Below are 13,135 nucleotides of genomic sequence, written 5' to 3'. Positions count from 1 at the left end.
AATGTTGATGATGGAAAAGCTAACAGCTGCCAAAGGACGACGACGAACAAAAGCAAAAATAAAATAAAAAAAAAAAAATAAAAAAAAAAAAAAATGAAAAGAAGAAGGAAATTGAGCACGATGCAATGTGAAGGGGGAGTGGAAGCTGTTATTTGGTAGGTGAGTGGTGGTAAAGGGGTTTTTGTACACTTCTGGAATCAGTCAAGCAACCACTTTGTAACACAGTGCCCTTCAAGTTTATATTTCTTTCAACGTTTTTTTCCCATTTATTTTTCTTTATTTTTTTTTCTTTTTGTATTCTTCTAGGATATAGCGTAAGTGATACAATTATTGACACTGCAAAATTTCAATATAGTTGTTGACACCCTCTTCGTAAAGAACGTTTTATAGGAAAAAATCGCAACGAATTATATAAACCGTTTTTTTAATTTCTTCGCTCTTTCTTATTCTCTCACTCTTTGTTTTTTGTTGGGAGGTAGCTACTCAATTTTGTTTTAAATTTTGAAACGTAAACATCACTGTTACGAGAGTGTGTTTTTTTGGTAAAAAAGTGTCTATTTCGTTAAGGAGTCTTAACATGTAAGTCGATAATTATGTTGTACTTAGTAAAAGTATGATCATAAAAGTTTATAATATATGAAATTTAATGTCCTGGAGAAGAATTTAATGTATTTTTATTGTTTTTTTCTTATTATATATTTAATAAAATGGGGTGTCAACTACTGTCTTAAGATTTTAACATTTTCTATAATTGACACCCCTGTGTCAATAACTGTCTTGTATTGGAGTACAAACGTTGACACTGTGTCTACAGTTGTACTTATAAAGAGTGTCAATAATTAGATAACTCTTTTAAATGACTACTAAGCTGGAAAAATGAATAAATGTACTAGGAAATACACCAAAACGGACCTCGAAAAACGCTATTGTGTGTGAGGATACAAAAGATGTCCAAAAAGGCTGCAGCCAAACTTTTTAATATTCCTCGATCTACTCAACTAACACAACAGCTTCTGACAATTGAAATCTCGCAGGTACCACTTTTGTCACAGCTTGTATTGAGCTTGCTTCTATAAAGCTTTCTATAAAGCTTTACAGGAGCTACATTAACACCTGTAAAGCTTTATAGGAGCAAATTTGTTAGTCGGGTAGTAAGTTGTTTGAATATTCCTAAAGAAACTTAACCGAAGAAAGCTTGTTTTTCGGATAAGCTTGGTTAGTCAATTTATAAACTATCTGTCAAATCTAAAAGCTTCGATAGAGCTTCGGTAAAGCTTCGTTTATGATTCTTTTAGACTTTATAAGTACATTGTTATAAAGGGTCTAACTTGTATACCGTTGCCCTTTTCCATGCCCAACAACCTAACTAAAGTTTAACAAAAGCTGAAATGTATCTTCGGTAATACCTTTATCGAAGCTGAAATGTTATTTGGGAGAGGATGTACTTCATGCCGTCAAGGGTTTTCTTGAAGAAGACAAAAAGGAAAATCCATTTGGGCCACAAAACAGGCGAACGGCTAGTTTAAGGGATTTTTGAGCCGACACCCTTCAAAGGATGCCACGTAAAGGTTTAAGAAAATGACTTAAATCAGCCTCAACAAAAAAATCGTAATTTGTATTTCCAACTGTCTGTTTGAAGATATGTCAATAATTGTATAAATATGTGGTGTCAATAATTGTACAAGTATGTCGATAATTGTATAAATATGTGATGTCAATAGCTGTACAAGAGTGTCAATTATTATATATTTTGGTAGAGTTTTAGAAAAATCAAAATTTAACAATATCACGAATCTCTTAACCGATTTTAATACAAATATAATGAAAAACAATTGAGTTAGGTATTTAAAAATGTACTAAGAGTTTCACATATCCATACCAATTATATTTGCCAGCTGTGTGAACTGAAAAATTCCTTATGGGTGTCAATAACTGTATCGCTTACGCTATGCTTTCTCTCTCCCTTTTGTGTATAAATATGCTTGAAGCAGCAAAAAAAAAAAGAAAAAAAAAACGAAAAAAAAATTTAACAAAACTTAAATAAAGTATTTTCGGTACTAGCCATTGGACTCCAACTGTATACACCCCACAAAACGTGTCATCATTTATCAAAGACAAAAATTCGCTAGATGAGTTTTCTTCCAGTCTTGGGTTAGAGTCCTTCACTGTATTATATAGCTATGCTTTTGATAGTGTCGTCTTTCGAGATTTTTCACTTACCTCGAGAAATAAAAAGAAAAAAAAAAAAAAAAAAATACACCTATTTGTAGATTGTGTACGGAAAGGGGGGGTATATTTGTATTCTTTGTTCTCGTGGTTGCTTTTGTAAGAAGAGTCATTTTTTCTTTTTTTTTTCTATCCCCAAGGCGGAATCATCATTATCAACATCCTTACAGCAGAAAAAGCAGCAGCTTCCTCCCCCTTCTGTGTTTGTTTCTTGATTTGAAATTTTAATTCAAATTAAAATTTCACGGAGTGGAAGATAATGATGCACAAGAGAAGAGAAGGGGGATTTAAGGATCCAAGTTGTAGACGTTGTTATTAGTAAAGGGAAGGTTTTCCACTTTTTTTTTTTCTTTCTTTTTTTTATGTATGTATGTGTGTGTGTCCTTATTGTTTTCTTTCACACGTTGAGGCAAAAGTGTCCTTTCATTCCATTATAATAATTTAGCTAACCCTAGCTATCGTCAGGGTTGCGAATAAAAAAAAAAAAAATAGCGCAGAGAACATTGTAAGAGAGTGGTTAGGGTAGGGGTATGTTGAACGAATTAGGGTGAACTCTTTAAAAGGATATAATTGAAAGGAAAGTGATACAAAATTGTTTGAAAAGGGTCTCGTCGCTGTTGGTTTGGGTTTTTTTTTTTTTTGTGTAAGATTATTTTTTGTATAATTTTTTTTTTCTTCTGTTGATGAGAAGAATAATTAAGGGTAGGTTCATTTACATAATTATGTTTAAAAGTAATAAATGAGGTTAGTTTTCGGCAATGGTTGACAGGTAGATTTTAGTTAATTTACAAAAATATTTTTAAACTTACCATAACGTAATGACGTTGCATTTCTGTTTTTTCATTTGCTAACTTTTCGCATTCTAGTTTTAGTCTGAAAATAAATGCAAAAGAAAAAATTAATAATTTATTTATTTAAAAATGGTGATAGTTCAATATAGTTGCTTTTAAAATACGGAGCATAGAATCAATGTGTTCATCTACACTAAATATTGCGGTAAGAGCCATATTGGCCAGAATGATTTTTTTGACCTATTTTTTTTTTTAATTTTTTTATGTAACAGTTTAATAAATATTCCTTTTTGACATACCTACAGAATATTCTAAAATCTTAGTCTAAAATTTTAGAACTATACCAAAATTTCAATTGGAAAGATTGGTTTTAAACATTTTTAAAAATTTTATCTTGCAATGAATTTTTTTTTTTTTGCTTATTTTCATTTCCTGATTGTTGATTTATTCTTAAAACCTAAAGAATTTGGTTTTTAAACAAATACATAATAGGTATGTACATCTTAAGTGAAAAAAGGATTTTTTCCGAAAAAATCATTATTTACGGTATACCTCAGTCAACACTCAGAAATTTCTCGTAAACGACTGTAACGATTGCAATGAAATGTTTTACATAAGGTTAATAACCGGTTTCAAAAGAAATTTATTTCTAGAAAAAAAATTTGTTTGGAAACCTGCTGATTTCCTTTAATTTTTTTAAATTCGTGTTCTATAATTATAATAATGTAATTATTAAAAAATGTTATTTTGAATTTAAAAATTGAACGATTTTGACTATTTTTCTAAAATTACATAAATACGTCTTTATGAAAAAATAACTTTAAAAATTTATTTTACGTTGTAAAAGCATACAAATTATGTAAAAATACAAAGAAAGAACTGTTTTTTAAAGAAAATTTTTATGAATGAATTCGAATTAATTTTGTTTTAACACTAAGTAAGTAATTTTGTTTTTGTTTGAGATAAGTTTTTTTTTTTTTTTAATTTCGGCAAAATTAAACAACATTTATTTTTAAACATCAGTGACTTAAATTTAGCATAAACATATTTTTTTAAACATATTTTTTTTTGCAAAACATAGTCTCTACAAATAAAACATCTACAAATTGTATTTATTAAAAAAAGCTGTACAATTTTTACCTTCATAAATAGGTACCATTTTAAGTATATGTACGAACTAATCATAATCAGTTGTGTATTATTGGCATTGCCGTTTTTTTGTTGACTTGTCAAAATTGTATTTTAACAAGAACATGCGTAGATTGTGACGGCATACATTTATTGACAGAAAAATAAATAAAAAAAAACAAATATGAAAATGTTCAAACATTCAATGTTTATACTAAGCTATTATACTTATAGACTCTAGTGGAGTCAAATTAGCTTTATACCTCGGAATCCAGGGAAAGTCGATGCATCTGAAAAACGAGTATAGGGCTACATTATAAAAGGGTCAAATAAGAAAGTTAAAAAAAAAATTTCACCGCTCTCGATTACAACAGTTTTTATGGACTGTTTACTGTCATTCCGTATGCAAGCGTCAATAGGAATTGCTGTCTCATTTTAGATTTTGATCAAACTTTGTAGGGATGTTCTCTAGGACTGTAAGGAAGCAAATCCATGATGATTTAATTTTAAGTTGCGTGGTTTCCCCGCTACCCGCATTCGAACTTTTTCAGAAGGTCATTTTTATGTTATTATAGCTTTGCGTCTACTAAAGATATCTTTTTGTTTGAAACGCCATTTTAAAGCTTAAGAGTAGTAATTTTTGAATATATATTAAAAAAATTACGTAATAATTATCCCTGAATTAAAAATAATTTTTGAAAAACTGGTAATTTTGCTGATTTTTCATGGTTTTTGACTGGCTCCAGAACCTTGGCTATTATATGTAGGAAGCTTATACTTACCAAATATTAAATATAGATATTTTTCAACAAAATAAATCTAAAATGAACTCGATGGCTGTACTCCTTATGCAAAAATTTTAAGTTCAAAGTTTTGAGTTTTTTGAAAAAATATTTTTTTATACTATAATTTTTTACGATTTGACTAAAGATAAAAACATGAAACTAACAGTGTGTTAAGTTGAAACTTTTAACTTTAAGTCCTCTAAATAAAATTGTGTTATTTTCATATCTTCTTAGTGTACCGCTTGTTTGAAAATTCGCAAAAATGCTAAAAAGCCAAAAAAACCCCTACTTAAGGCTATGATTGCACTATGTTTGACATAAGATAGAAGCATGAAATTAATAGTATATTTAGTTCGTACTCTTAGCTTAACACACTGTAAGTTTCACATTTCTTCGTTTAGTCAAATCGTAGAAAATGACAGTATAAAAATTAGCTTTTTTAAAATACTCAATACTTTGAACTTAAAATTTTTACATAAGGAGTACAGCCATCGAATTCATTTTAGATTTATTTTGTTAAAAAATATCTATATTTAATATTTGGTAAGTATAAGCTTCTTACATATAATAGCCAAGGTTCTGGAGCCAGTCAAAAACCATGAAAAATCAGCAAAATTACCAGTTTTTCAAAAATTATTTTTAATTCAGGGATAATTATTACGTAATTTTTTAATATATATTCAAAAATTACTACTCCTAAGCTTTAAAATGCCGTTTCAAACAAAAAGATATCTTTAGTAGACGCAAAGCTATAATAACATAAAAATGACCTTCTGAAAAAGTTCGAATGCGGGTAGCGGGGAAACCACGCAACTTAAAATTAAATCATCATGGATTTGCTTCCTTACAGTCCTAGAGAACATCCCTACAAAGTTTGATCAAAATCTAAAATGAGACAGCAATTCCGATTGACGCTTGCATACGGATGACAGTAAACGGTCCATAAAAACTGTTGTAATCGAGAGCGGTGAAATTTTTTTTTTTAACTTTCTTATTTGACCCTTTTATAATGCAGCCCTATACTCGTTTTTCAGATGCATCGACTTTCCCTGGATTCCGAGATTTTACAAATTTTATGTCTAATTTGACTCGACTACTCAGCTTATTTAAATTTCTTTTGGTTAAAAATAAATAAATAATTTTTTAAGACTTTTAGTTAGAGTATTAATTACTCAGTGGATTTAATATTTTTAATTTTAAGAAAATAAACACGCAAAATATGATTAATTACCAAAATCTAACTAAACTTATAATCGCAAAGTATTTGAGCAGTCGTAGAAAAAAAAAATTGTACATAACTTTTGCGTCTAGAGGTTGCTCTATTCAATTTAAAGTGACGTTATATAGCCTATAACCAACGAACAAGCAAGACACTTCCAACGATACCTCATTTGTCAGATTAGAATAAGTTGTTTAGAAGCCATAATGGAACATAATTAAGTAAAATTTAGATAAATGCCTAGAATGCATAAACAAAATTAAGCCAAAGATATCAAATATTTGCCACTACGCCCCCAACCATATCAAGTCTATTAGTTTTTGGTAGATAATAACTTTATTTGACGTTTTCACTTTTTCAACCAGATTCGTATTTTGGATCAAATTAATCGAAAAATTGAAAGCAAATTTCTACCAAACTATTTTTCTGAAAAAGTAACATATGCCAACTGATATGTCAAACAAAAATCACCTCATTTTATAATTATTTACCAGATATTTTATTAAATAATAAAAAAAAATAAAAATAAAATAATAATCATTTTGCGTTAACCACCACAACGGCATTCTGATTCCAATTAAATGATTATCAATTGGCCGCTGTCACTGTAATAGACGAATGGGGATAGCTTGAGGGCGATGTATCAGCAAAAAATAAAATACCTAATATTAAAAAAAAAAAAAAAAAAACGACAAAAGGATAATCCAATATGTACTACTAAAATATCAACCCTTCACATAATTGCCCTTGAGCTTAAAGCATCTCTTCATCTCTCCTCAGTCCCTATAACAGTTCTGCGTAAATCGATTCGCAGAAACGATATCATTGCCGTTATAACTGAAATTTATTTATTTTTATTAATTGGCCTCCCTTTTTGTTGTTGTTGATGATGTTACTGATGATGATGATTGTATCGATATCATGCGTATGCCAGACATTGTGCGTGAAATGTATTATTTTATTTATTTTTTTTTTTTTGTATGAAATTTAATAAAACAAAAATGAGATTCAGTCGTATACAGGGTGTTTCGTTTTTATATATTAAAAAAAAAAGTTAAATACAATTTTTTTTTTTTTTTGATGAACACAAAAATTAAATACTTTCTAGTTGCATTTTTGAAAGCAACTTCAAATTCGCTTAATTTTGCAGAAATGAAAATTTATAAAAAAATTTTATGAGTGTAGTTTAATTATTTCTATATTAAGCTTCCATTATGTTACGCACCATTCACACATAAGAGAACCTAGAACTGAGTATTAAATTTTACCCTGGGTCATGTGTGCGGTAAAGTGGAGATGGAGTTGACAGAAGGGGCGCAATTCAATTCAAAGTTAACCAACGGCGAAAAAGAGTCATCACAATTTCCGCCGCATTAACCGGGTGGCAATAATATAATATGCTCCCGCAACAACTGTGTGTGTGTGTGTACAAAAAGGCACAAAAATGAAAGAATGGTTAAGTGAGAAGCGGGAAAGGAGGAAAGAGGGTTAGGTTGATGTAGGTATTGAATCAGAGAACCGTGCCGCGTGTGAAAGGTATGCAGGCACGCACCAGTAAACCACAAACCAACCACTAAAAATAATAATTACACAAAAAAAAAAGCAAACACACAAAAAGGAACAGAAAAAAAAAAAAAAAACAACTCAACACGCTTGGAATCAGTGTTATTGTTTTAACATCATAATGCTCTTTAGGCTTTATGTTTAAGGATTTGGTATGGGTTCATGAAAAGTTACTTTCAAGAGATTTTAATATGTACAAGTGGATGTGTTCAGTATGCTATGTAACATATTTTAATTTATTATCATTCCTTCTTCATCAGGTAAATTCGCAAAAAAATGTGATAAGAAGCTGGAGTGAGGAAGTTGGATACAAGTTAAAGGGTACCTATATTTAGGTGGAAAAAGTCATTTTCTGAAAATTTAAGAGCTCAGAAATAGATTCACATATTATAAAAATAACGGTAAATTTCTTAACCAAAGAAGTCTATTTTAAGAACATATGATGTTTTTATTAAATGTTTCGCCTATTTTCGTTTACGTTTTCAAGATTTTTTAGTTTAAAAATGATGAATATTCTTTTTCAATTTTAATTTCAGCGACGTGAGAAAAGAAGAGGTCCTTAAACTGATCCCTGTGGCACTTCTCTTGTATTAAACTGAAAACCAGATGAACTAAGACCAACTGAAACTGCAACTGATAAGTTTGAGACATTCAATTATATTAATAGTTTTTTTTTTGATACATGTACAGTTTGTACAGTACGAGAGGTCTTTGAAACGTCCAGAAACACTGAAAAATAAACTTTATCACCTTTCAATGATTCAATTAATGACGATTTTAATAACACCGGTTTATGGTTTGTTTATGAATCCAGATTGCATTGGTATGAACAATTTTTTGAATGACACCTTAGATAAATAATAGTAAAATAGAAATATGTCGATAAATCTTTACAAAAGCGACTTTTTGGAACGCCTACAATTTTCGTAGTTTTCCACTGCGTATATAAATATTTCAATTTCAAAATTAATTAAGGCGTTTTTGAAAAACAAATTAAGGCCCATTTTATTCACTCCCCATTAAATTTTAAGTCACCATTTAAAAAAAGGGAAATTTACAAATTTGTATGAGATTTGATAGATTTCTAATTTTAAATGGGGTCTTTAAATACAATGGAAAGTAAATAGATTGGGCCTAAGAAAATTTTCAATTTTTTGAAAACTAAAAACAAAAATCGCAACCATTTTTGATTATTTACTAACTACACGATTTTGTTTTTTGTAACCCTAAACTTTTTTTCATTAAAAATTTATTAATTGAACTATTTTAAGGCAACTTAAATTTCTTACATTCAAATCAGTTAAAGCGTTAAAAAAATACGTTTCATGAAAGAGGTCTGAAAAATAAAGATTTTTTTTTAGCAAATATGCGTCTTTATCAGAAGTACAAAGTTTGTACATTGAACCATTTGGGGCCTGTTTCAAAGATTAAAACATCAACTACATCAGCCTTTCGACCTACAAACGATTTCGTGGTTGGCTTTGTTTGTATGTGCGTCGCGTTCCATTGGATTTATTTTGATCTTTGTATGAAGAAATTAAAATTTTTTTCCATTCCTCGAAGATGAGATGATAGCATGGACAAATGCAATCTACATAGTCTGCAAGTATGAACAAAAAGGGCCGATTTGTCTGTACGTGATGGCAGATTTGTCAGTACGTGACAGTGATATTCACCCATTACGTAATTTTGTTTATTTTCTTATCTACTCTAATTTCTTTACTTCTTCTTCTTCTTCCTTTTTTCTCGGCGCTGTTATGATCTCGATGTCGAGGGGATCATAACCTTCCCACGTTACTGCTTCACACTAGTGATCCGCCTGTGGGGTTCGCCGGGTTGACCTCAGAAATCGGCGGCAAGCCTCCCGGTTTTGTATTGTTCCGTTTCTGAGGCCAACTGAATGCTGGTGTTTTTGCATTTGCTTGTACCAGGAGTTTTTAGGCCTACCTTTCTTTTTATTTCGTTTTTATTTCTAATTTCTTTACTAAAATCTCTAAATGGTTTTTACCCTAACTTATTACTGAAAATGATTTGTTTATTTTTTTTTTTTCAAGTTTTATCAGAGCAACAAGTTTTATTGTCAAAAATACCTATTCAATTCAAAAAGTGTATTTTTTTTTTTAATAAATAAAGAACTTGAAATATTTCCAAATCCCAGAATAAAAGTCTGTCTTTTGTGAGAAAATAAAAAAAAAAAAAAATTACATAATTGAATTATGAAGTATAAAATGTGTAAATATTGTAACAGTCGTATCTTGATAAAAAATTTACTTCTTTATACCACCTTTACCATCAACACGACTTTTTTTTCTTTTTACTTTTTTTTTGTTGTTGTACGTATAGTTATCAACATAATACTCCCTTGTTGTTGTTGTTGTTGTGCGCCTCCACAAATGATTCGTTAATTTAATTTAATTTTTGTTGCCGTTGCGTTTCACCAGGCAATTACCCACGATAATGAGATGTGAATCTCATTACTGAGAGTAATCGTTCCGCCGGACACCACGAATAACCTCCCTGCCCCACCGCCACCTTTCTCTCTCTCTCTCTCTCTCACTCTCAACAAAAATACGTATATAGCCACTTGGTTGCTGCCCCGTTCGTCGCGCGTTTGTTGTCGTCAGTACATATAGGCACTTTCAGGCACTATTGCTGGGTTATATGTAAATGATTCTGTTTCCACATTGTGGTTGGGTGAAGCGTATACACAGACACACGACTAGGTACAGGAAACTTAATTCGACGGGGGTAGAAAGCGAGGAAGAGTGCTCGTAGAAGGGGAGGAGGGTGCTGGAGCTGGTGCAGCTACTAGTGCTGCTGCTGGCTGGTTTTAACAACCCACCGCAACATCGTTTACCGAAAATATTTGCGTGCTTTACAAGTATGTGGGTTTTAATTGCAACGCGATGTGGCCGATTCTACAAACGTTTTCCATATAAATATACATTTGTTGTAGGCCGTAAAACCGAACAGAGAGGATGTATCAGTAGTTGTTTTTTTGTTGTGTTTTTATTTTTTTTTTTATTTTGTACTTGCTGCATGTTTCAATGCATATAATTACCTCGTGGCTTATTCGCGTTGCAGATCGGTTTTTTTTTTTTGTACAATCGATGACTATACGTGGAGTTGGGTTGTTTGGATTATATTTTTTTTTATTTTATTGTGTATTTCTGTTTTCATTGGAAATACGAATATGTACATTTAAAATAATTTTCCACTACACAAACTGGCAAAGGGAATATCAAACTTTTTTTTTTTTTTGTTGATTAATCGAAAGTAGATTATGGACATCAAAAGCAAGAAAGGTCTACTCTATGGGTTAAATATACATATACGAAGAAATTTATTGAGGATTAAGGGTTTTTATTAACAACTTTTGAATGTCCCGATGTTGGGTGAGTTGGAAAATTAAGCAATCAAATGAAAATTAAGAGACAACATAAAAATTTGGTAAATGTAATTCAGAAAATAAATAGATTTAAATTAAATGGCGCCCGAGAAGTGACTAAAATTGATATGAAAGCTATTAGTATCAATCAATGTTTGCTTTAATTTATATTTGTATGTACCAAATATTACTGAAAACTAACATAATCATGACAATTTTAATGTAAATAAACAATGTTTTATCACAATTGGCGCCCGGGAAGGGACTTAAACATTTTTTTTTTTATAATAATAATACACATCTAATTAACACCCACAGAGCTGACTTTAACCTTATAAACAATTCACAAGTGGCGCCCGGGAAAGGAATATAACACAACTTTTTTTTTAATAAACAAGGTAGTTAAAAAAATCGGAAGATGCTACTTAAATTTTTTGCAAGATTTGAGCTTGAATGTACATAGGTGCAAGCATTTTAGTTACATAAATACAAAATAGCTGGCGCCCGGAAGATATTTACTCAAGTGGACTTTATGCACTTAAATCTGTCGGTTAACTTAAAAAAGTTTTTGAAAATTGGCGCCCGGGTAGGGACTTTTCTTATTTATTTTTTTTAAATTGTAATTTAAGTAGATACATATTGACAAAAATATTTCCACAATTAAACTGATTATTTAATACAAGCTAACTAAATCATGCTAATTCTAACCTTAATCAACAAAATATCTTCGTAATTGGCGCCCGGGAGAAGACTACAAACGTGACAACTATTTTATACAATTATGAATAAAGATTTAAATAAGTCAACTTCTTGAATGTAATAAAAACTAACTCAACTTGTAACTTGGTTAGTGGTTAGAAAATGATTGTTAAGAAAAATATATTTATTAAATGGCGCCCGGGAAAAAAAATAAAACGTGATTATTTTACTAAAACACTTAGAACATTATCTCTGTGCGTCAACCTTTAAACATTAAAAAAAAAACTGGCTTATTCGTGTTGACAGTATCTATTCTAATAACAAAGTAGAGCTCTGTGCAATTTCCGACAGTGTTCTTATTTTTTTTAAGGCATCCTATGTTATATTTTTATCTACTTACAATAAAATTCAATTGGATACTTACGTGTGATATTGTGCTTGTAAAAAATTAAACTCCTCCTTTATCCTTTCCAATGTATCCACAATTGTGAATTTGAGTGGCCCCTGTGGAGGAGGACCCTGAAAATAAAAAAATAAAATATTATTAACACAAAGTCTCTCTCAATTAGTTATAACAACATATTTAAGTCATATAAATTAAATTCCATATCATACTTTATTTAAATTATTAAATCAAGATAAATATACACATAAAATATAGGTATATTTCTCAAAACTATATGCAAAGTTTATATCAAGAACTAACAAATCCTAAAGGCTTATCTTTCATTATCCTAAGGTATGCTGTATCACAACAAATCCAAATTAATTATGTGTCATCAATATGTATTTTAGGCATCTTTGCTGTTCAACCACACATATAAACATAATATATACACACACATACAAAACACATGATGCTCTCTGACCAAAATTTCTACACTCTTGACCTCTTCATCTCAATTCTTGTTCAATTGTTTTAGTTGTGGCAGACACCTGTAATTAGTTCAAAGATTCTGGCTATTCCCCATAGAGAGAGGAAAAGTAGCCGCATTTCACACAGATAAACCAATGCAACAACAATCTTAATTGTAAACGATTTAGCTCCTACAAAGATTCCAACACCTCTTCTTCTTTGGTTGAAAAGACATCTAAACAACAGCAGAAGGAGGAGATTGCGGGTGATGGTGGTGGTAGGTAATATGTGAAGAATCGGTTCCACCATAACATAATGCAATCATATGCAATCCGATAGATACTCAAGTGATACTGTGTAAGCATTGTACAAGTACATATATGTATCTATAAGGATTCCAACATTATCCCCTCCTTAACTTAGCTACACATTATACAAGGTGAATTCTCTCGCAAGGATCTACCAAATCGAGCAGCAGTC

At 30.5% G+C, this 13,135-nt stretch overlaps 1 protein-coding gene across 5 annotated transcripts in view; it reads right to left on the bottom strand.

The window, feature by feature from the left end:
* The window catches only part of LOC129916430 (protein groucho), a 213,393-nt gene that overhangs the window by 54,031 nt on the left and 146,227 nt on the right, over positions 1–13,135 (bottom strand). For all 5 annotated transcript variants that reach the window (XM_055996365.1, XM_055996362.1, XM_055996366.1 and 2 more), the window contains exons 2-3: positions 12,224–12,318; positions 3,036–3,099 (exon numbers count right to left, since the gene is read on the bottom strand). In XM_055996365.1, the coding sequence (XP_055852340.1) occupies positions 3,036–3,099; positions 12,224–12,318 (159 nt within the window). The remainder of the gene's footprint in view (positions 1–3,035; positions 3,100–12,223; positions 12,319–13,135) is intronic.

Source organism: Episyrphus balteatus, chromosome 3 (genome assembly GCF_945859705.1).
Source record: "Episyrphus balteatus chromosome 3, idEpiBalt1.1, whole genome shotgun sequence".
Taxonomy (NCBI): Eukaryota; Metazoa; Arthropoda; class Insecta; order Diptera; family Syrphidae; genus Episyrphus; species Episyrphus balteatus.
The sequence above is the reverse complement of the archived record's forward strand: the minus strand, read 5'-3'. Positions and strand labels throughout refer to the sequence as shown.